Raw genomic sequence first — 25,830 nt, 5'->3', positions numbered from 1 at the left:
GTACTACGCAGAGCAGAGGCAAATCACCTATACTCTGTATTCAAAAAGAATGGGTACCCAATGAACACAGTTTGCCGATTTCTCAGCAACAAACCCAAGCAAGCAGACAAAATGCATCCAGAAATCCTAACCACACTCCCCTGTATCAAAGACATCTCCAAAATGACTGCCAGATTAATCAGACCCCTTGGCATCATGGTAGCCCACAAACCCACCAACACAGTAAAACAGCTGCTAATGAGCCTATACAGACAACAAGCAAAACTAATGTCATTTACAAAATACCGTGCAAGAACTGTAACAAACACTACATTGGACAAACAGGCAGAAAACTAGCCACCAGGACACATGAACATCAACTAGCCACAAACCAAAATGACCCTCTCTCACTAATGTCCTTACATACAGATGAGGAAGGACACCACTTCGACTGGGACAACACATCCATCCTAAGACAAGTCAAACAGAGACACATGAGAATTCCTAGAAGCATGGCATTCCAACCGGAACTCTATCAGCAAACACATTTACTTGGACCCCATTTACTACTCCCTGAAAAAAAAACAGGAAATGACATCACTAAACTAAGGAAACCCAAACACACAGAGGAACCTTGATTATCCGAATGAGATGGGCAGACACCATTTCGTTCAGATAATTGATTATCTGGTTAATTGATTTTCCTCTGGGGGTTTCTGTGAAGTCTGCTCAGGAAAGTAGGCAAAAGCGCACTGTGTGCAAGACCCTGCCCCCACCCTGTCAACACTGCCTCCCCACTTCCCCCCCCCCCCCCCCCCCCCCCCCCACCCCATTTGTCCAGTCCACCTCCATCCAGCATCTGACCCCTGTCAATGCCCCTGCCCATCCACCAGTGCCCCTGCTCCCACGCCGGGGTAGCCAGACTGGACACCAACTGTAAGACTGCTGCTGCCTTTGTGGGGCACGTCTCCAAATAGAGCGCACGCATGCAACTTTTTACTGCAAATTTTTGACAGGTTTCACCTACAGGACAATGTTGGAAATATTATCTGGGGAAGAGGAAAGTAGTTTAGGATACACCCCTGTGTAGAGCACCAGGGAAAGTGTGTCGGGGGGATAGCGAGGAAGGGCAGGAGGTCAGTTATTTGGAGACGGTGCCTGGACTGTCCAGGACATTTCTCAGCAGCATTCTTTGTGAGCCATGTTTGTTTTTAATCATTGTATCTGTAATTAAAAGACGTGATCAGAACTGAAACAGATCTTTGATTTAATGTTTCTATCGGGACCTTGAGATCAACTTCAGATAATCCGGTTTACGGATAATTGATATTCGGATAATCGAGGTTCTTCTGTAAATAGAAAGCAGGAATCATCAGCAGTGCTTCATCCGGATGCTCATTGAAGATGTTCCCTAATATGTTGACAAAACATCTGAAAATGAACTTTCCAGCTCAGCGAGCAAACCTACATCCAGAACTATTTATTTACTTCACCCTTCACTACAAATCCTTGTTGTAAGTTACATCCCTAAACAGCCACTTATGCAACCCCTCGATCTCCTAACTGGTAGCTGTGCCTTCGCTGATTTGGATTTTCTCCTTGAACTTTCTTGCTTCTCCTGCATTTCTTCCATTAAAGCTTCCATAAACACTCTGACTGCCTGTTTGGTCAATTTTAATGTGTCCCCTTTTGTCTGTATAAAGCTTTGTATAATTTTATGCAATTCTTTGAGATGATTTAGTGATTTTTCACTTTAAATTGTTGGACAAATTCATTGATAGCATGAAAGATCCCATTGCAGATCTGGACTTTTTTGATGGTTGCAAGTTATTGCGTAGTTTGTAACTTGACTACTGCAATTTTTTATAAAAAGCCACATTGATTGGAAATTTGTCATTTTTGTGTGATAACCAATCACACACGTATGTGTACTTCAGAGAATTTTATAGGTATTTCTGTTTCCAAATCCTCAAGCAACAATTTGCTATCAGCAGAAAACCCTGTCTTCCCAGAATTTGCCAAAGAGCAGTCTTTCGAACCAAAGAGATGGCTATAAACCACGCTCGATCAGAATGGTGTTGAAAGAAGCTGTTTAGAGTTCAGCTAATTATGCGTTTGATACCTGTTATTCATGAAGCTTATTAACATACTAAATTCAGCATAATAGCATTTCTAAGCAGTCTATAATCATTGTTTAAGTCAGGGGCTATTTGATATTTTGAAGTGCTGAAATTTGTATTGTGTGTAAGGTGACTTTGACTGCCTCTTATGAAAGGTTAAATACTGTAGATCATGGCAGTGAGAAATAAAAACCAAAATTTTGGAAATACTCAATTGGTCAGACAGTATCTGTGCCAAGTAGAGTCATTGTTTTATGATGACCCTTCATCAGAACTGAGGAAAGATAGAAATGTAATGGGCTTGAACAAGTGAAACGGGAATGATAGGGAAGGTCTGCGATGAGGTGCAGTCAGTTCACGAAAGAATTGAGGTTTTATAGAGCATGTAAACAAGTTTTGAGAATTGTACCAGAGGTGAAGAACTTCAGTTACTTGAAGATGCTGGGGTTGTTCTCCCTAAAATGTAGTAGTATGATTCATAGAGGTGTTGAAAGTCATAACTATTTTAGATGGAAGGAGAAATTGTTCTCTGTTCAGTAACTAGAGATTGAACTTGATAGGCATTAAAGCCAAAAATGTCCACAAGTTGAATTTTAGTAACCTGAAATAATGGTGAAAGCAGATTCGGTAGTAATGTCGAAACAAATTGAATTAATACATTATTGAAAAAAATGTTCTGTGAAAATTAGAGAGAATTGTGGTTAATTAGAGCCAGGATAGAATGATAGAGTTAATGACGACCGTTTCTCTAAATTATATTCATTCCAATGATTTTAGTGCTCTTTCACTAATCTGTCCAGTGGACCATAGGTGCCACCTAGTGAGCATTTTCAGTACCACTGAAACCTCATGGTCCAAAGAATACAAACATATAAAATTACAAATTTCTAGCAGAAATAGGTCATTCAGCCCCTCAAGCCTGCTCTGTCCATTAGATAATGGCTGGTCTATTGTGTTTTGAATTCCACATTTTCAACTACTCCTGATAACCCTTGATATTTTTCCTGCCGAATAAAAACTGTCTACCTCCACCTTAAAAGAATTTGCTGTCCTCATTTCTATCTTAAAAAGGGCATTATAAGTTTTTTTTTCAAAACAGTGCCATGTAGTGCTGGATTCAGTCATAACAATGGCAGTAGGAATTTAATCCTGATAAGAGTAAGGTAATGCATTTTGGGAGGTGTAATAAAGGAAGGATATATAAAATGAGTAGTATGCCTTAGGGCGTGCTGAGGAACAAAGGGATTTGATGTACAGTTCTATAGTTCCCTAAAGGTGTCAGTCCGAATAGATAGGTTAGCAAAGAGGGCACACTGGATCCTTGCAAGAAAGCTTTGCTGGAGTTCTATAAAACATTGGTTAAGCTGCAGATGGAATATTGTGTGCAGGTTTGGTCCCTCCATAATCAGAAGCACCTGATTACACTGGAGAGGGCGCAGAGGAGTTTCACCAGAATGTTGCCTGAAAAGCTTGTTATGACGAGAGACTGGATAGGCTGGGTTTGTTTTTTCCTGCAACAAAGGAGGGTGTGGTTAAGGTATACAAAATTTATGAAAGGCATAGATTGAGAGAATCTTTCCCCATGGCAGAACTGTTTAAAATGAGTGAGTCAGAGTCAAGTGAGAAGTAACTAATTTAGATGTAGCCAGAGGATAAGATCTGGAATGCACTGTCTGAGGGGATGTTGGAGGCTTGTAGTCTTGCAACATTGAAAAAGTTAGATAGGAACTTAAATGCAAGGATATAGGCTTTGAATCAAATGCGGGTAAATAATGTTAGCATAATTTAATGTTTGTTCATTAACATAGATGCAGTGGGCCAATGAACCAGTTTCCATGCTGCATCACTCTGACTACATAAAAGGAAACATTCTTTCCACATCCACCTTGTCCAAGACTATTTAGTACCTTAAATACTTCCAAACAAATATAGCATCCTTCCTATGTTCAATTAGAGTCCTAGAGATATACAGCATAGAAGCAGAACCTTCGGTCCAACTCGTCCATGCTGACCAGATATCCTAAACTAATGTAGTCCCATTTGCCAGCACTTGGCCTATATCCCTCTAAGCCCTGTTTATTTATCCTAGCCTCATGATTTTATAAACTTCTATAAGGTCATCCCTCAGTCTCTGTTCCAGAGAAAACAGCCCAAAGCCTATTCAGCCTCTCCCTACAGCTTAAATCCTCCAACCCTGGCGACATCTTTGTAAATCTTTTCTGAACCCTTTCAAGTTTCATAATATCCTTCCATTAAGAGGGAGATCAGAATTGCACACAATATTCCAAAATTGGCCTCACCAATGTCCAGTACAACTACAACATGACCTCCCAACTCCTGTTCTCAGTGCTCTGACCAATTTAAAACAAAGCATACCAAATGGGTTCTTCACTATCCTATTGAGCTACGACTCCCCTTTCAAGGAACTATAGACCCGAACCTCCCAAGGTCGCTTTGTTCAGCAACACTCCCCACAATGTTACCTTTACATGTATAAGTCCTGCCCTGATTTGCTTTTCCAAAATACAGCACCTCACATTTATCCAAATTAAACTCCATCTGCCACTCCTCAGCTCATTGGCCCATCTGATCAAGATCCCATTGTCATGAGGTAACCTCCTTCACTGGAAAAGCGCAGCAGGTCAGGCAGCATCCAAGGGATGCTGCCTGACCTGTTAGGCTTTTCCAGCAACACATTTTCAGCTCTGATCTCCAGCATCTGCAGTCCTCACTTTCTCCTAACCTCCTTCACTGTCCAGTATACTTTCAATTTTGGTGTCATCTGCAAACTTACTAACTATATCTCCTATGTTCACATCCAAATCACTCTTATAAATGATAAAAAGCAATGGGCCCAGCACCGATCCTTGTGGTACTTCACTGGTCACAGGCCTCCAGTCTGAAAGGCAAACCTCCACCACCACCCTTTGTCTTCTGCCTTCGAGCTAGTTCTCCCTGTATTCCACGAGATCCAACCTTGCTAGCCAGTATACTGTGAGGAGCCTTGTTGAATGCCTTACTGAAGTCCATATGGATCACTTCCACTGTTCTGCCCTCTGAATCCTCTTTGTTTCTTCAAAAAACTCAATTAAGTTAGTGAGACTCAGTTTCCCGTGCACAAAGCTGTGTTGACTATCCCTAATCAGTCCTTGCCTGTGGCACATCCTGGCCCACAAGATTCCCTCCAACAACTTGCCCATCACTGATGTCAGGTTCACTGGTCTATGGTTCCCTGGCTTTTCCTTACCAGCTTTCTTAAACAGTGGCACCACATTTGCCAAACTCCAGTTGTCCGGCACCTCACCTGTGACTATCAATGATCCAAATACCTCAGCAAAGGGCCCAGCGATCACTTCCCTTGCTTTCCAGAGTTCTCGGGTACACCTGATCAAGTCCTGGGGATTTATCCACCTTTATGCATTTTAAGACATCCAATACCACCACCTCTGTAATGGTGATATCTTGAGAAATATCCATATCTATTCGCCCACATTCTATGTTCCATGTCCTTCTCCACAGTAATCACTAATGTAAAATACTTGGTTAGTATCTCCCCAGTCTCCTGCAGTTCCACACACAGGCTGCCTTGCTAATCTTTGAGGTGCCCCATTTGCTCCCTAGTTACTCTTTTGACCTGAATGTATTTATAAAATTCCCCTGAATTCTCCTTAACCTTATTTGTCAACGCTTTCTCATGTCCCCTTTTGCTCTCCTGATCTCCCTCTGAAGTATGCCTGTATACTCTTCCAAGGAATCGCTCAATCTCAAGCTGTCTATACTTGACATGTGTTTCCTCTTTTTTCTTGACCAAAACTTCAATTTCTCTAGTCATTCAGCATTCCTTCCATCTACCAGCTTTGCCTTTTCACCCTAATAGAAACATACTGTCTTTGGACATTCCTTATCTCCATTTTTGAAGGCTTCCCATTTTATAGCCATCCCTTTCACTTGCGAACATCCGCCCCAATCAACTTTTGAAAGTTTTGCCTAATACTGTCAAAATTGACTTACCTCCAATTTAGAACTTGAACTTTTAGATCCTATCTGAAGGTTTTCCATCACTACTTAAAAACTGATTGGGGACAGTGATCACAATTCTATCAAAGTGCACCCCCACTGACACTTCAGTCACTTGCACTGTCTTATTTTCCAAGAGTAGGTCAGGTTTGCACCTTCTCTAGTCAATACATCCATATACTGAATCAGAGAAAATTGTTATACACATTTAACAAGTTCCTCTCCATCTAAACGTTTTAACAGTATGGCAGTCCCAGTCCCTATTTGGAAAGTTAAAATCCTCTACCATTACCACCACCCTCTGACACTGATAACTGTGATCTCCTTACAAGTTTGTTTCTTTTCGTGAACTATCGTACAACATCAATAAGGTGATCATCCCTTTATTTCAGTTCCACCCAAATAACATCCCTGGACATATTCCCATGAATATCCTCCCTAAGCATAGTTGTAATGTTATCCCTTATCAAAAATGCCACTCCTCCTTTCTTGCCCTCCTTTCTATCCATGCGCTAGTATTTGTATCCTGCAATATTAAGCTGTGCATCTTGTCCATTCCTGAGCCATGTCTTCACTCTTATAAAAGAGAGCTTTCCATTAGCTGCCTTAATTTCTGACTTCAATACTGTGTTACTGTTTTAGCCAATCAGAAGGTGGAAAATGGGTTTGTATATAATTTTTATGTTGATTCTTTTCAATTCATAGATGTTTGTGCCAGCAGAAATACCAGGCTCAAATATTCAGACTTCTGGACAAGTCCAGCAACAGCTACCTCAGCCAACACCAAAAGTACCTGCAACGACTCAAGCTAATCAATTTCCAGCTAATCAGCCTTCAGAAATCCCAGTCCCAACACCAGCAGCAGTACCAGATCCCACCCCGCAAACTGCAGCTCAGCATCAACTACCGGCATCCCAGGTATGCTATACTTTTAGAAATGGACGAGAGTATTAATTAAGAGCTGCATTAGCTCCAAAAACAAAATATTTGTCTAGGCTTCTACTGAAGGTGACTCCCAAGCACACCACTTCAACGGTAAGGACTATAACAATACTTCTCTTCACTATAAGAACTGCTTTTTGATATTTTAATGCTGTATCTTTATTCAAGAGATACATGTTACATGCGTCACAATGAGAACTAATATTGAATTTGAAGTTTGGATTCAATATTTTTCAAATTAGAAGTTTTTAAATCTCCTTTTATTTAGCAACTCTTTGAGACTATCTCCAGTAATTTAGGCTATGCAAAGAGGAATCGGGTCTAAAATGTCAGTTTAAAAATTAACTTTCATCATTTACTTTTAATTCCTTGGGTGTGATGAACTGATATTTGTGCATGCAGTGTGGTTATTGCTGGCCAGACCAACATTTTGTTACCCTTGAATGGAGTGATTTGTCCTTTGATTTGATTTCTCTCTCTCAAAAAACCATGTTCCTGTAAATCTGTGTGACTGCATGAGCTTAACCAAGTAAGTATGGCAGACTTTATTCCCTATGAGATATTAGTGAATAGAGGGTGGCTATTACTGAAAATAGCTGTCAATTTCTCCCAGACCCTGAATCCATCCACCTACCTCTCCCCTGCCCCCTGCCCTGATTCTTACGTAAAGAGAGCGCTAAAATAGAACATGAAACTGAATGCTGAAAATTAGAAGCAAAAACAGAAATTACTGGAGAATACTTTCTTTCCAAAATATGCTGAGTTTCTCCATCAATATTTGTTTTTATTACGTAAAGAGCATGGCTCAAAATGAACTTAGCCTCAGAATAACTGAAAAACCGCCAGCTTTTGTAGAGCTGCTGTTGTTTCCCCTACTCCAAAAGCACTTTGCATCGAGTACACTCTTTTTGATGAGCAAGCTGGCAAATGTAATTCCACCTCTAATCTTGTTACTTAGTAATAATGTTTTGGGTCAAAGGTGCAGATTCACAGTTTTGAAAGACTATTTCAGGACTTGTGCTCTTCAATAGGTAATATAAGATGTGAAAGATTGACAGGAGTCTTGGTTGAGACCAAAGCATTTAAAACTTGAATTTACTTTTCTTTTTATTCATTCATGGGATACTGGTGTCATTGGCAAGGCTTTGAATAACTAGCCTTAGGTGTGCGCTCAGTGTTATGTGAATTCTGGGATTTTGACAATATAATATCAGTCATAATTCTAACGGATGGTATGTGGCTTGGAGGGGACACCATTCTGTGTGGTCAAAGCCACAAGTTTTGGATCAGTTTTGATGTATCAAATGAGATTTCATGGGATTATAGAGCTAAAGCTGACAAATGGGTCTTTAAAGCCAAGATCCGTTAAGAACTATTTAAATCGTAGACAGTATATAGAGGGGATGAATAATTAAGTTCCCACTGTAAGACACTCCATTGGTTTTAGTAAGAAGAAATTTGGCATAATTTTCTTTATTGTTGCTTCAAATCTTTAAACATTCAACTGTAAATCTACATTTTTGAGCAAGTATTGCTGGAACCTTTTCACGGGTTTGCACAGCTTTGAAAAAATGATAGTGTAATACATCTTCCTATTTTTGGTATCTTTCTGCTGAATTGGTTGTTCTTGTTTTAAGCTTGTTCCTGGTTCTGCTGCTCCCGATTTGCACCAAACACCCATCAGCCTTGTGTTAAGATTACGGTAAGTGAAATTTGATCAGAGCATCAAATTGTCTTGTCATGAAAACATAATTGTCTATAGCTTTTATAATTCTATGGTATGTTCTGACAAATATGAAATAAGTGTTATAACAACAATTTTCTCATTTTTAAAGGAGAGTCCCAGTTCAAACTGTTTGAGGACAGTTATATTATTTGTGGGATTCATTGATCTTTGAAACCCATATATTCCCCATCACCAAGGCTGCCTACTTCATTTCCGTAATGATGCAGATCCCCCTCTACCTCAGCTTATCTGATGCTACTAAAAGTCTCATTCATAGTTTTCTGAACTGCAGACCACCTATTTTAATAATCTCCTGATCAAACATGATAATTCAATATCAATAAACGTGAACTTATCCAAAGATGGCCTGTATCTGAATTTGCATTGACACATTTTCTCATTAATCCTGTGCTCACTGTCCTACACTGAAACGAAGTTTACCAGTACCTCGAAATGAATTACAAACAAAAACAAATTGCTGGAAAAGCCTAGCAGATCTGGCACCACAAGTCCATGAACCTGGAATGTTAATTCTGATTTCCCTCCACAGGTACTGCCAGACTTTGAGCTTTTCCAGTAGTTTCGGTTTTTGTTTGATTTCCAGCATCCACAGTTTTTTATTGGTTGTTATTTCTTAAAAATAAAGTCCACGCTTTTGTTTCCTGTCCACCACTGCAACCTCCAGCCCCCTCATGCTCTGGGAGCCTTGCTCTCCAATTCTGGCCTTTTGTGGAGTCTCCGTTATTTTCTCAGATATTGGCTATGTCATCGGTTGTTTAATCCCCAAGACAATGAGAGTCACCCACTAAACCTTTTGGCTTTCAGTAATCATTAAAAATAACCCCTTATAACCTAGCTGTTTGATCAGGCTTTTGACCTCACCTTGGAAAATTTCCTTAAGGTCTTAGTCTCAAATCTTTGCTGATAATGTTTGCACACAGTGCCTTATGACCTTTGACTACATTCAGGCCATTGAGTGCAGTTTGCCATTTGTTGAGTAGCTATTATTTATCATAGTTATCCACCAAATGACCATCCATTTTCAGATGTACTTTTATAGAATTCTTGCTCGTTAATAAGCAAGACATAATGATTATTTTTTTTTAAAAAAAAACACCTCATGCTTTTCTGTATAAATGCACTGTGTAGTGTTGTCATGAAACACTTTTGGTTTGGTTTTATTGTTTCAGATTGGTGCTAGTTTAATTTGTTTCTATTATAGTTGAAATTATTTGCTTTTGAATATGTTATTAGCAATGAGTACCATTAATTAAAATGTATTGTAGTTATTTTCTAATCCGTCTGTACAGAGATATTATTGTACACCTGGAACAAATTGAATGTGAATACTGCCTCCTAGCTCAACAAAGGGCTGCAACAGTGGTGGCACAAGAGCCACTAAATATATACATTTTTTAAAATCAACCTGTTCAGAGATATTACACACCTGGGTTCCTGACTGAAAGAGTGGAATGCTATTGTGGCACCAGAAGAGCCCTCTGACAACTAATTATTTAGATATTTTTAATCAACCTATTCAGAAGTAGTCAGTTGTTTTCTGGAGCAGATGAGATTTGAACCCTGGCCTTCTAGCTCAGGCGTAGAGGCATTACCACTGCTGTAAAAGAGCTGTTACGAAACTAGGGTGAAGTTATAGATATTTGCTAAACAACCTTTTCAGATGTTATTACACTTTGAAACTTGAGCCCAGGCCTCCTGGAACTAAATACATTACAGATTGTTTTTGAAATAGCATATTCAGAGATGCTATTATCTCACCTGCTGCACAGATGTACAGGTCGTTCTGCTTTAACGTTTTTCATTAACGCAAATTTGCTGTAATGTAATTGACAAGTTGGGGACCCTGTTTCTAAAGCACAAAGTTTTAAAATGTGTTGGCCGTAATGCGATTACATCACCAGCACTTCAGGCGCTGTTTCTAAAGCATGATGTTTCAGTAATGCCGGGTTGCACAACACAACCATTGTGTTTATAGAAGAGCTACCTGTATGCAAAACAGGCCTTCTGGACCAGAGGTATGGCCACAAGAGTCCTAAAAATACTTTGTATTTACACACAGCCCCATCTCTCACACAATAGCCACTTCCAGTCAGGGAATTGAGCCCTGGTCTCTTGCATGCAGCCAGGGATACTAACCACTCCACTAAAGATGACCTTAATACTACTGCACGTGGTATTCCCAGGCACACTCCTGTCTATGTACTACCCAGGTCTGAGTCTGCTTAGCTTCTGAGATCAGGCATTTTCAGACTTGTATGGCTATACCTAACACATTAAAACATTTTCTTAAAAAAACAATTGTCACCAATTTTTCTAATCAACCTGTTCAGAGATGTTATTACACATCTCTGGACTTGAGCTCAGGCCTCTGGTTCCAGTATTTAGGGACTGTACCACTGCACCTCAGTGGGCCCCTCAAAGCAATTATTTTAACCTATTTTTCTAATCAATCTGTTCAAAGATGTTCTTACCCACCTCTGGAGCAAATGGGACTTGAACCCATACCTCCTGGATGTGGCAATACCACTGTGCCACAAGAGGGCCCCTATAACCATATACTCATCCTTGCAAAATTATAGCCACTTGTGTAAAAGTTAGCTGGATGTAATAGCTTCATTAAGCATCACCCTTAACTTACCACAATTTCATCCTGAATTACTAGATTTATGCAATCAATTGCTGAATTAATTTGCTTCTAGAGTTTGTTTTATTGTGAAGGCAAAGTTGGATTGCAAAGCCCAAAATTCAAAATGCCAAATTGGTTTAAAAAACAGAAGGGATTTGAATCTTGAAATAGTCACCAAGTGTATGGAAATGTCATTCAAAAGCTTAAAGCATTGATCCAGAAAGAGGAAAGTTAAGGGCATGTACATTTTGAGATTTTGGAAAAGACTAAACTGGGATTATTCTTAATTCCATTAAATGTAATTTCAGCAAAAGTGTTTGGCTTTCCAGCACAAAACTGGTACTGTTGAATTTTATATTGGAATTTTAATCACGCTTTTAAAGCCTCCGTACTTTGCCAACAGCTTAGGTAAAATGTCCCTGCTCGTGACTTTGTAATTGTCGTTTGCTTTTTAGAAATTAAGCACTGGAAAATTTTTAATATCTAAAGAATAAATTCCAGAAAGTTTTTAAATTTACCTGTAATCTGTTGCACTGTTAAGTATTCATTAATAATTCAAGTATTGGGATGTTGTAGTTCAATTAAATGAATTTATTCTTTCAGGAACAGAGAGCTTTGTAAAAACTTGGTTCCTCGCATAAAGAGAGAAGTTGTCTTTTTTTTCTTAAATCTATTTTAAAGCAAAATTTAATTTCCTGTTTTGGGTCCATGATATGCGGAAGCCAATGCAAAAACAGTAAAGATAGCTCTGAAAGGAATCAAATGATACTTGGGCAGTGGGAGAGAACTGGGATTTTAAGCAACAGATGGGGCCAACTGAAGTGATTAACAGAGGGGGTGGGGATGGTGCTTAATGACATGCAGAAGAACATTCTACCCTTTTTAATCGTGTATTTACTATTATCTTGAAGCCATTCAATTTCAGAAAAATTATCAATAGCCCCTTAAGTTACTTGTCGCATAAGTGTCCTGCCTGTTAATGATATCCCAGGTTTAATGTCCACTCTCGAATTTGCTTGCTATTGAAGGTTTAGCTTTAAAGGTTAACCATTCAAAGCGATAAATTAACCATGTTTTCCAGGTACTGGATGGCTGAGAATGGAGAAGATTTCTACTATGATACTAATCTCCCGATTCCCTCCTTATATTTGTCAGCACGTTCAATTATTACCAAACACACTTTTGTATATTACAGAATGGATCGCTTCAGAAACAGTTAGTGTAGCTGTAGAGCCATAATCCCAAAATGGAAGCAGCACCTTCAAACAAATTATATATTGTGATTTAGCCTGAGAAATTTATTTTTACAAAGAAATTTAAATGATTTCAACCTAATCAATATATCCTCCTATTCCAACTACATTAAGGAAAAGAGATCTTGTAGCACACTTAGAGCAGGTTGTGCAGCTTGCATTGTAGGCTTCAAAAAAAAATTGTTTTTTGAAAAACAAAAAGGAACCAATGAAGCGATCAATGGTGAGGAAAGCAATGTTGTGAAAACAAGATTTGGTGGATATCTGATCTCTCAAAATATATAAATAGAAAGTAATAAAGGTAAAGAAAGATATAAGAAACAAATAAAGAGAATAGAACTTCTCCTAGATGTACACTTTTAATAGAAATGGCAGTACACTAAACACAAACATAAATGCAAAACAAATGTAAACAGTATATTGTTGCATCTTACTGGAACTGCATGCTGGAAATCGAGCCATTATTCCTGGAGTTGTCACAAAAATTAAACTTTTTTTTATATAAAGTTACAAAATTCCCCAGCTTACTGACATTTAATGCCTGGGTTGATTTTTTTTTTCCCCCCATCTATTTTTATCAACTTAACATGGAGTAGTGTTGTATAATTGGAAATTGTCTTTTCTACACCACAGGAATTTGAAGAAGGAGCTGAATGACATAAGATTTGAATTTACTCCCGGTAGAGGTAAAATGTTTTTATTTTGTCCCATATCTTTTGGTTTCCTTCATGTGAGAGATTTGAATATCAGAAACCTGTTGCTACTATTGAGGATTTATGTTTTCTGCCTCACTATAAGGTATTTTAATCCCAATTCCTGGGAAAAAATAACTGCAACAATGTGTGTCTATATTCCCACACCCAGTCAGCCCAACAACTTCAGTTCCCCGTCTTTTGACAAGCCATGTACAGGTTTCTAGTATGAGCCTGCACTTGGACATATCAAGTCCCAAACATCCAATAAAAAGTCTAGCAACTTCAAGAGTTTTGAAGCCTCAATGTGGAATACAAGTAAAAGTAACTAAAATGGCCTGGCCTTGTGTAACACCTGGAACGACATAAGATTGAAAGTAACTTTGTGAATAGCTGAGTATAACTTTCAAGTACTCTACGGATAGATTGTAAAGGTTTTCTCAATGACCCTGAATTCTGATGTAGCTTTGTAATACCTCCTATAAATCTGAATATTGTGTCAGTTTGGTAAAATAATTACTTAATCAAGTCCAGCCAACCCTTAGTTGAAAACTCATGGTTTTCATCAGATATGGTAAGTCACCACACAGTTAATGTTCTTTTGTTATCAATAGTTTTCCTTTTAGATTGTAGGATATTGAGAATTGGCAAATTCCTCCAATCATTTTCTAAATTGTAATGTTTATTGTTCAAAGCTTTTCCTCCCTACCTTTTGTGTTCTCCAAACTACATTTGAAGAAAGTGTGGCAGGGGGATGTGAATAAATAAGTTTGCAGATAACAAATATTGACAATGAGGAAGAAGGTCTATGATTACAGGAGGACTTAAGTTGGTCAGATGTGCAGATAAGTGGCGGGTGGAATTGAATTTGGATCAAAGGTGTGAGGTGATCCACTGTAGAAGAAATAACATGACAAGGATGTACTCAGTGAATGGTAGGACACTTGGAAACTTAGGAAACAGGGCAAGCTTAGTCTGCATTTTCACAAATCAGAGGGTTAACAGGGTAGATAAGAAGCCATGTAGGACACTTGTTTTTAGCAGTCATAGCATAGATTATAAGGGAGGTTATGTTGGAACTGTACAGAACTTTGATGAGCCCACAGCTGGAGTAGTGTGTGCAGTTCTAGTCGTCATACTATAGGAAGGGTGTGTTTGCACTGAAGATCTTGCAGAGGAGATTCAGCAAGATGTTATGTGAAATGGATCAGCTCAGCTACGAAGAGATGCTGGATAAGCTCAGGTTGTTTTATTTAGAGCCGAGAAGACTAAGGAACCTGATTAAGGTGTATAAGACGGAGGGGCATGGACAGAATTGATAAATAGCAGCTGTTAAATTATCATTATCAAGGGGGCATAATTTTAAGGCAAAAAGTAGAAAATTTAGAGGAAAATTGTTTTTCACGAAGACATTGAATCTAGAATGCCTGGGAGGATAATTGCGGCAGATGACCTCTCAACCTTTTAAAAAGTACTTCGATGAGCTATGGAAATGTCATAATGTTCAAGGCTCTCGGTCAAGTGCTAAAAAGTGGGGCTAGTGTAGATTGAGTACTTTTTTCTCCGTGCAGATGCAATGGACTGTAGGGCCTCTTCTATACTGTATGATTCTATGATACGTTATGTTTCCCTGTCACTTTGACCCTGCTTAAAGCCTTACTACTTTTGTGCTGTGTCTCAAAATTGTCTATATACTTTGCTTACCTTCTGCCTTCTAATTCCTACATACAAATTAGAGGCATGAGTCACCCTGTTCTGCCATTCATTAAGGTCATGGCTGATCTCATTGTGGCTTCCGCTCCACATGCCTACCCACCTCCAGGAACCTTTGACTCCCTTGCTAATCAAAATTCTATCTTGCCTGAATGTGTCTCTGAGGAAGTGTTCTAAAGACACTCGACGCTCTGAATGGGGAAGAAAAGTTCTCATCAGCTTAAATGGAAGCCCTTCATTTTTAAATTGTCCCTAGTTCTTGTCTGTTTAACTTGGGGAAACATTCTTTTAAGTATCATCTTGTAAAGTTTCTTCAGGTGTTTATATTTTCTCAAAATTCCCTCCCATCCCAAGTGTCAAGTTAGCTTGAAACCTCCCTGTTTGAGTATTAGTCAATACTCACCTGTTCAGGTGTGCTCATCTGGCCTGTACTATCTCAACTCACCCAAAATCAGTCCTGATGTCTAAAGAATCTAAAACCCTTCCTCTTGCAGTTACACACTTTCTGCTGTGTCCTTCAATATGTATTAGCACATGTCGTGAAGAGTAATCTGTAGGTTCACGGCCTTCAGTTTCTGCTTGCTTTTCCTAATTCTCCCAAGTTTACACTCATTCCTCTTTCTACGTATATCATTTTTAACAATCTTTACTACATCTTTGAGTGTTCACCCTCCTTCAGAATACTGTTGTGTGACATCCTTGAACCTGGATTGAAATCGGGACCTTCATGGTCTGGATGCCTGAGTTCCACATTGAACAATACCAAGCCTACATTGTGAAAGACAAAAATATCTTGCTTGCCATACCATAGTTCAGATTATAGATGATCATTTAACATTTTTAAGTAATTAACAATTGCATACATTTGCTCTGGCAGATACAGCAGATGGTGTTTCCCAGGAGCTTGTCTCTGCAGGTCTGGTTGATGGAAAAGACGTAGTAATAGGTAACTTTTGATTTTAAGGATTTTTTTTTAAATGTGGGGTTGGGGAAGAAGATTCTCTTCTTCTCTCCTGCACACGCTCGCGCGCTCTTTTTCTCTTTCACGTGCTTGCGCACTCACCACTGGAAATACTATAGAGGATACGTCACTGGGCTGGTCACCTTGAGACCCAGATTAATAGTGCTGAAAACAGAAGCTCAAATTCTACCATGGCTCTTAAAAATATATTTAGTTTTTGAATAAAGACAATAAACAGCTAGAACTTCTCAAGATACCTTGATACCTGTATCTCTTGATGGAAAGTTCTTGGAACAAGTTCATTTAATAATAAATCAGGATGGATTCAGTTTGAGTTGGACGAGGGTAACATTAGATCTTCAACTCTCATAGATATACTAAAATCTTACCAACAAATATAAATGACTAACTTAAATATTTTATGTGCTTTTAAATAGTCGCAGCAAATCTACAGAAAATAGTGGATGAACCAGCTGCAAATAGATCTGTCACTTTCAAATTGGTGAGTATAACGTTTCTATAGTAGTACGTGTGTCACTATCATAAATGAGTATTACAGATTCGGGAAAGAGAAAGCATACGAGGTGGGTGCACAAATGCTGGAAAGTTGATTGCAACTCTCTGGTCTGCTGTTCCATGTGTTTCTGAGCTGCTATGTGTCACTCATTTGCTTTGTGATTCACTTGGGATGGGGGAAAAGTCTGAGAGATCTCAAAGGAAAGTGTTTTAGAGTTAAGTAAAATGTTTTAGAAAGGTGTAAAATTTACAAAGGAGATGGCTTCTGGGAGGGTTGGAGGATTTTGTCACTTGGGAAAATGACTCTCAACAGAGTCATTGACTAATCCATCAGTTGAATTTTGTATTATTATTATTATTGTGTGTTTTGAGCTATAACTTCACTCAAAAAAAAATCTATTGCAGCAAAAGCATCACAGGCCTATAATTTGCTAAATACGTGCTCATAAGGGCACTGAATTCAGTTTCACAGATTGGGAGGACAGTCACAAACATATGAATCAAGCATTGGGAGAGAGAGGATCGTTGTCCATAAGAGCAAGGATTTGGAAGCAGAATTAGGCTATTCAACCCATCAAATCAAATCCACCATTCAGCCTTGACTGAACAGCCCCAAACTCCTGCTTTCTCCCCATAACCTATGATTTCCTTACTAATGAAGAATCTATGTATCTCTGGCTTAAATACACACAATGATTTTGGTCTCCACAGCTTTGAGGTAATGAGTTCCACAGATGTGTCACTATCTGGTTGAAGACATTCCTCCCCATCTTTGATCTCAGGGTCATCCCTTCGCTCTAAGGATATGCCCTTGAATCTTAGTCTCCCCTATTATTAGAATCATAGAATCTCTACAGTGTGGAAACAGGTCCATCAGCCCAACAAATACACACCGACCCTCCGAAGAGTAACCCACCTAGACCCATTCCTCTCCTACACTAATATACCTAACCTACACATCCCTGAATACTATGGACAATTTAACATTGCCAATTCACCTAATCTGCTAATCTTTGGATTGTGGGAGGAAACCTACGCAGACAGAGCATGTACAAACTCCACACAGACAGTCACCCAAGGTGGGAATTGAACCCAGGTCCCTGGCGCAGAGAGGCAACAGTGCTAACCACCAAGCCACCTATTGGAAACATCATCTCCCATGTCCTCTCTATCCAGGCCCCTCTGTATTCCCCTTATCCTTCTAAAATCCACAGAATACAGACCAAGAGTCCTCAACCATTCCTCATATGACAAGTCTTTCATCTCAGGGGTCATTCTTTCCTCTTCAAAGGCCATCTCATCCATCCTTAGACAGAGCCCAAAACTGCTCAATATTCCACATTTGCCAGTACCTTGCCCCTATAGTCTGTTATTTAGCAGTCTCCTGTGCAGCACCTTGTTTTGGAAATCTAAATAGATTATGACCACTGGCCATCCTTTTTCTAACTTGCTCATTACCTCCTCAAAGAATTCTAACAAATTTGACCAGACCCTGATTCAGTTTCAGTCGTACATCCCTCCTCTTGTATTCTAGCTTTCTTAAAATGAACGCTAACATTGCATTTGTTTTCCTAAGTACCAACTAAACCTATATGTAAACCTTAAGAGAATCCTGAACTTGAACTCCCATATCCCTTTGTGCTTCAGAAATCTGAAGCACATCTCTGTTTAGAAAGTAGTCTACACCACTATTCTTCAAAGTGTATAACCTCTCACTTTCCCCACATTCCACTACTTTGCCCACTCTCCTAGCCTGTCCAAGTCTTTCTGGAGCTTCCCGTCCTTAACACTACCTGTCCCTCCACTTATATTTGTCATATGCAAACTTAGCAACAATGCCCTTATTCCAGATCAGAGTAATGAATAGTTGTGGTCCTAACATTGACTTATGTGGAACTCCATGAGTCACTGGGTGTCATCCTGAAAAAGATGCTTTTATCCCCACTCTCTGCTCGTCAGTTGACCCTCTATCCATGCCAGTACCTTGTCCCTAACACCATAGTCTGTTATTTAGCAATCTCCTGTGCAGCACCTTGTTTTGGAAATCTAAATAGATCATGCCCACTGGCCCTTCTTTGTCTGACTTGCTCAATACCTCATAGAATTCTAACAAGTTTGTCAGGCAATTGGGAGCTTTGAATGCTGACACTGTTTTCCATCCCAAGATTATATCCCAACTAATTGGAGCGGCCTGAGTAACATGGCTGAAATTTAGCAAACTCAACAAAAGTTGAATTAACCTATTCTGAGGCATCATGTATAGAATGTCAAGCCTAAATGTAGCAGTCAGACTGAACTGGGTTAGAGGCAAGAAATTTGTAACAAAATGTGTAGATGCAATGGAGTCATATTTTGAAGTCTCACTTTTGCCCTTTGCTCTTGGATATTAAAACAGTGTTTAACAATGTTTCTTATTAATGATGAAATGCAGGAGATTCTTTTTTAGTTGACTGAAGAGTAGTAATTCACTTGCTGTGCAGATTGTGTTTGGAAATGCAGAACTAACATGTTCCAGCAGCACCAAACATCATGAAAGGTTCATGATAAATATTATATTGGAAAAAAATGTCAGTAAATTCATGCATGTGTACGTTTTTTTTGTGATATTAATGCATTCTTTTTGATCCATAGGCTTCCGGTGTTGAAGAATCAGATATTCCCGATGATGTTAAACTCATAGGATTTGCACAACTTACCATTAGTTAAGTCACACTACAACCAATAAAAACCTGCCGACGCCATCTGTGAAATAGGTATCTCACTGGTGTTGGCCTGAGGAAACTTGTACTGCCAAAGAGTGATGACATTTGCCTGTAGAACTTGCAGCATTTAATCCACTGCCCCCCTCCCCCCACCTTTACCCTGTAACAACGATCTCCAAATAGAAAGTGAATTGAGCATTTGCTTGCAGTATCCTAACCGAACAATCGCCATCAAGAGCTTTCCAGAATGTTCCAGCTTGCAGATTTCCCATATGATACAGGGTGCCTGCTGTAGGTGACTACAGAATTGTCAGCTCTCATCTGCTATTATCCTCCTCCTTAAAATTGCCTTATTTTTTGACAGGACTTTATTGATCGGTTATTTAAAAAAAAATCTCTTCCCCAGGGTACTCGATGAGACCTAGTGTAGCACATTAAAAATTGTCGTTTCGGTAACTCGTCTTTAATTTGTGATTAGTTTACTTTAATCACACAATTTGCAAAGATTAAATGAACATTGAGCAATACTTCTTTAAAAGTGCAGTCTGTGAATTGTACTTTCCAAAGGATTGCAACCCAAAAACAGTGGGCTGAACTACTTCCTTTTTTTTTCCTTCTTGTTTGCGCTTACTGCGCACTAGAGCTACCTGGGTGCATCATTAACTGCCTTCTGACGTAACCTAAAGTAGTTTTTTGTTTATGTGGAGACAGTAAACCAGAATATAAATATTGAGGAAAAAATATCACTGAGGGTGAAGTCTCTTCCTTTTTTTCATTTATATAATATAAAAGTATTATGGCACGATCTGTAGCCTACCTTCATAATTTGCAGATGGAGTGTGCGTGTAAAACAAAAACAATTACACAGCAATTTGCCTGGTACCAATGTGAGAAGTTGGCATTAAGGTTTTTTTTGAACTGTCAGAACTTTTAGTACAAAAATAAATTTAAAAATTGCAGCTGCTGAACAGCCAATTGTATCTTGTAATTCTCTTCATAGATTATGAGAGTTGTTTTGTTTAGATTTCTGCAGATGTCTTTAGTTTTAAGTAACACCACGTTGGATTTGTTAAACTTCTTGGAGCTCACATTTGGGTTGCAAAATGAAAATAATGAGATGCCACCTTGAAAAAGCTCCGGCAACAATATTGTGCAATCTCTTGCCACTATTATGATATACAAAGAGTTGCATTTAAGCCAATACACTTAAAAACTGTGCTAATTATCCAGTGCGATCCTCTTAATTCATTTAATGCAAGTTTTAATCATCATGACAGAACTGTAAAATATTATGCTAGTGCTAGACTATCTCAAATGTTCCCAAAGTAGAGCAGAATGTAAAATTGTTTATTTTAATTCCTTTAGACATTGGTTGAGAATTTTGCATGCGTCTCATTCATCTTTATCAACTTCTGACAACACTATCTTGAATGCAATGAATTAGTCTTGCGATAGTAATTGGATGACAAATGCAACAGAAACCCCCAATATAGTTATTCACTATCTTAGGTGGATGGGGTAAGATGTGGAGATGGTGGTGCTGGCAGGTGGGAAGGGTGGTTTATATTGCTTTGCATAACAGTTTCAGAGGTTACTTGTGCACTTGTTTTGCACAGTTTGGGTAGGTTGTCAGTTTGGGAGGGAGCTGAGATTCCCACTTTCAGTGCATGTCACAATTCAGTATGTGTAAACAAAAATGTAAAAATCATCATACTTTTGCATTTGAAAGATATTAAATGCTTTCTCAGGAGATGTCATCTTCCCTCCCTCCCCTGTCAATCTCCAATCATTAACATACCCGGGGGACTCCTGACCTAACCTGTGCAACACAATCAGCAACCACAAAACCAATGCGCTCATTAGTCAAAAATCATAATTTTCTTAAACATATACTTAAATTTGAGGAGGGCCTTTCATCTGTATTAACTCACCATGAAGAAAGATCCTACAGTTTCCTGTATCAGTAGCTTAATCTAAATATTTCTTAATTGATTTCAAGGTACTCATCACTCTATCCGAAATGTTATTCAAATGTTGAGGAATTATTTCTTGATAACTAGTTCTAAATTTCCATTTTATTAGTTGACCTGTGTCCTTTGTCCTATAGTCAGTTTAATTTAAGCAGTATTTCCCATTAACTTCTAATCCTTCAGCTTTCTTGGAAACAGCTGTAATCTTTCTTTCCTGAAAATTGACAAGTGCAGAATGAAACCCAGAATTGTCCAGCAGCTGTGTTCGTGAGCTGTGGTGTACCTGCCTCCGATGGACATAAAATCTGATGACGTTGCAGATCCCAGTTTGAAAGCACACATAAGGAAGAAAATAGTAACTGGAGCTATCTTATCACATAGTTAGATTGGTTAGACTTGCAGTGGTTTTTAACTACCTTTGAAAAATAATCAACTTGATGTTTGAAGAGATGCCTGTAAGAGGCATGTACATTTTGAAATAACTGCACTTCAGCGAGTTGTATTACTGTGTAAATACTGCAATTTTTTTATAATTTTAAAATTACTGAGTCTTTCACTGTTGGCCTTGGTATTCATTTACTGGCTTTTTGAATGATTTCAGAAAACGAATTCTGGCTTTGGTAGGGAACCTATTTCAATTTGTCTTCCAACACATGGGAATTCTAGGATCTTTTACATGACACACCTGCATGATTTTTAACTACTTTCTGTTTTTTTTCTAAGTTTATATAGACATAGCCTTGGTTACTTTATTAATATATACCTATTAACTGGGACTGAGGACTCCTGTCACTAAGGCTAACTCTCAACCTGGTGTCATGCTGATTGTAACACAACAGAGGTGTAATATATCGTGATCACTTTTTTTTTCAACATGATTGTGTTTTGGATTTGTTGCATGGTTTTGCTAATTCCTTTTAATCAATAAACAGCAAACTGTCTATTGTTGTGCATTTGAAGGTGAGATTTTACCATCCTGGTATCTAGTAACTCTTTTTGAATAGACATAATCAAAACTTACAACTAGATAAAGACTTGACCAATCCAGCCATTTTATTCCAACCAAAAGATGATAGGTTGTGTTTGTATATCATCTCAGCCAGGTGTCGCTCAGATAGTAACATTCTCATCCTCCATGGGTTCAAACCTGACTCCACTGACACTTTGCAGTACTCAGTGCAGATTCTTGAACAAATGCAGGGGAAATCTTCCCCAGTGTCCTGGCCAATATTTATTCATCAGCAAACAGCACTGAGACAATAAACTGGTCAGTGTCATGTTGTTTTTGAGAATCTGTATATGATTTGGTTGCAGTGTTTCCTGCATTACTGCGGTAGCTACGTTTCAAAAAGTACTTAATTGAAATGTGATTTGAATATCCTGAAGCATGAGGATAACTGGAAGTTTATTCTTTTGGACATTTCAGAACGTCAGGATATATTTTGGCAATAAATTACTTCAGTCAGCAAAATAATGAATGGCTCAGCTGTCTAAATCTGCCCCTCGAAAAGCAGCAGTGTGATGGATGGTCTTTTTATTTACTGTTATTTAAAGGAGAAATGTTAGCAGGGCTACTGAGTTCTTTTCTCCTTTTTAGAATCGAGTCTTGGGACATCTAACCTGAGCAGGCCACAACCTGTTTAACATGAGATCTCTACTCTTCTTTTCTCTCTAATATTTCTGTAACCCTTTTTCCAAAAGGTATTGATCCAGTTCCTACAACTAATCAGAATGAACAATCATATCGTCTACATTGTTGCTACATATACTCACCCTTATGTAGGGAATGTGGTGTCAATCCTTAAGACTATATAGGCTTGTTCATTTCACTGTTGGAACTAAGCAGTCCCTGAGAATTAGTTATGATGGAACCAAGATTATCTTTTTGATGAGCTCAGGGCATGCCCACCTCCAAAAGATCACTCCACTGATTGCCCAACAGGAGACAAGTGTTGGGAAGGTGTAATTTAGATACTGAAGAGACTTACTGATTGGCCACAAAAGTCCTCAGTAGGCTCAAAGACCACCTGAGATCTTTCCCGCCCATAGTGGGAGACCCAGTATTAGGTGTAGAAGTCGGTGGAAACACCACCCACTTTATGAACCGTCCTGTCTTCAAACATGTGGCCAATAGGCAGGGCTGCAAAATCCAGGCTGTAGTGTCTGAGTATGTTCAGATCAAATCAGCTATGCTGTGGGAGATGCTAAGAATGAAATTGTCAAAGGAACGGTCTGTGACTCAGTATCTGCAACTTCCTGTTCATCCTTAACAGGAGTCTTATTGGCAAAAACATAGCAGTCATGCTAGCAGGAAGTATGTAATCCCACAAAGGACATGGTTGGAATGAGGAACAAATAAGCATTTACATACAACAGTAACAAAGATTTTGACTATGATAAGACTAGCTCTGAGGCAAAGGATGTGGAAAAAACCTCCACTTGAAAGTTGATCATTAGTACTGAACTATAAATTCTATGGATATAGATTGCCTTCAAAATGTTAGATGTAGGACTTTCAGCACATGTAGTTCACCCTATGTTGAAGTGTTGACCTGCTGATCTCACACCAGAAATATGAAGTGGACAAATGCTGATGTCAAGCAACTTATCAGGCTTCAACACTTTAACTGAAACTTGAGCATGCACATTCCAAATGACAGCTAACCAAGTGCTTTGTGAGGAATGTCACCCCACTAATTTTATTTAAAATGTCAGTCCTTTGTTTTTATGCAGTTTGTGCTCGTATTGTCATGCATTTTTGGAGGAGTTTTATTGAGTTACTGGATTTTAGAGGTAGAACCTCCTGACAAAGTAAAAGATTTGTGACTTTAAGAGGCTGATACGGTCTGGAGTGAAAACAACTTTAGTCTGCAAACAACTGGGAGATGGAGCTGAAACACATGAGAAAGGTGGGGGAGAAAAGAAATGGAAGAGAATGAGGACAATCCACAAAGTGTCTGCTTACCCAACAGGCTTCTGGAAGCATGTCAGTCTACCTCCGTCTCAGCCAGATGCAATGCTCAATGTCTGCAGTTGCCCAAAGAGTTAGTCACAAGTCTCTCATTTCTTCCAGGACATTTATAATGGGGTCTGAAGAAAAGGCAGAAGAGTTGAACACATACTTTGGTTCTGTCCTCACAGGAGAGAATACAAATAACCTCCCAGAAATGTTGGAGAAGTAAAAGTCTCGTGAGAGCAGAATGTGAAGTTTACAAAAAAAATTAATCTAGAAAAATAAAGATAAAAACTACTTAGCCCAAGGAGGACAAAGATAAATTTTCCAAACTATTTGTATTTACCAATCAGAAAAGTAGGACTAATTGCAAAATCAGGTCGACTTGAGTTTTTTGGGTGCAAAAAATGCAAAAAAAAAGTAGTGATAGAGCAGTGATTTAGGTAGGATGAGGACGAGCATCAATAATAGGGAGCTAGAAGGTGGATTAAAAAGCAGAATCTCAAAGTGCATTACTCCCTGTGCAACGTACTCCTGTTCTGGATGTAGGTTTACTTGCTGAGCTGGAAGGTTCGTTTTCAGATGTTTAGTCACCATGCTAAATAACATCATTAATGAGCCTCCGAATGAAGCACTTGCTTTCTATTTAAATGTTTGGGTTTCCTTGGATTGGTGATGTCATTTTCTGTGGTGACAACATTTCCTATGGTGGTTATTTCCTGTTCTTTGGGTACCCATTCTTTTTGAATATTTTGTATTCAAAGAACACAGTCCGCCAATTTCTGAGCAACAAACCCAAACAAGCAAAACACGTCCAGAAACCCTAGCCACTCTTCCCCTACAATCAAAGACATCTCTTTAACTGCCCGACTACTCAGACCCCTTGGCATCATGGTAGCCCACCAACACACTAAAACAGCAGCTAATGAACTTGAAAGACCCCTATACAGACAACAAGCAAAACTAATGTCATTTATAAAAAGCTTGCAAGAACTGCAACAAACACTACAGACAAAACTAGCCACCAGGATACATGAACATTAACTAGCTACAAAAAGACATGACCCTCTCACTAGTATCCTTGCATACAGATGAGGAAGGACTCCACTTCGACTGGACAATACATCCATCCTAGGACAAACCAAACAAAGACATGCATGAGAATTCTTAGATGCTTGGTATTCCAACCAGAACTCTTATCAATAAACACATTGACTTGATCCCATTTACCACGGAAATGCTGTCATAACAGGAAATGATATCACCAACCCAGCGAACCCCCAAATATATAAATAGAAAGCTGGCTACAGCACCAGTGTTTCATTCGGAGGCTCACCTGAAGATGTTACCTAGTATGGGGACAACTCATCTGAAAATTGACCTTCCAGCTCAGCAAGCAAATCTACATCCAGAACCTTGGCCTGAGCTACAAATCTTCTCAAAACTCACTAATGTGTATGAAAATATGCAAATAGGGCAGATGAATTTGATTTTGGACAAGATTTATAGCTCAGGTTGTTGATCAAGTTGTAGGTTTGCTTGCTGAGCTGGTGGTAAATGACTGCATTGGCGCCACCTCGTGCTCCCGCGAGGAGGTTGAGCAATTCATCAACTTCACCAATACATTCCACCCTGACCT

General features: G+C 38.9%; 1 protein-coding gene across 2 annotated transcripts in view; it reads left to right on the top strand.

Moving 5' to 3' along the window:
• The window catches only part of LOC132815066 (serine/threonine-protein kinase OSR1-like), a 186,076-nt gene extending 163,897 nt beyond the window's left edge, over positions 1–22,179 (top strand). For both annotated transcript variants that reach the window (XM_060823762.1, XM_060823763.1), the window contains exons 13-18: positions 6,822–7,034; positions 8,696–8,760; positions 13,318–13,370; positions 15,967–16,035; positions 16,488–16,552; positions 19,198–22,179. In XM_060823762.1, coding sequence (XP_060679745.1) covers positions 6,822–7,034; positions 8,696–8,760; positions 13,318–13,370; positions 15,967–16,035; positions 16,488–16,552; positions 19,198–19,272 — 540 coding nt within the window. In that variant the 3' untranslated portion in view covers positions 19,273–22,179. The remainder of the gene's footprint in view (positions 1–6,821; positions 7,035–8,695; positions 8,761–13,317; positions 13,371–15,966; positions 16,036–16,487; positions 16,553–19,197) is intronic.
• Positions 22,180–25,830: the final 3,651 nt, after the last annotated feature.

Source organism: Hemiscyllium ocellatum, chromosome 4 (assembly GCF_020745735.1).
Source record: "Hemiscyllium ocellatum isolate sHemOce1 chromosome 4, sHemOce1.pat.X.cur, whole genome shotgun sequence".
NCBI lineage: Eukaryota > Metazoa > Chordata > Chondrichthyes > Orectolobiformes > Hemiscylliidae > Hemiscyllium > Hemiscyllium ocellatum.
The sequence above is the reverse complement of the archived record's forward strand: the minus strand, read 5'-3'. Positions and strand labels throughout refer to the sequence as shown.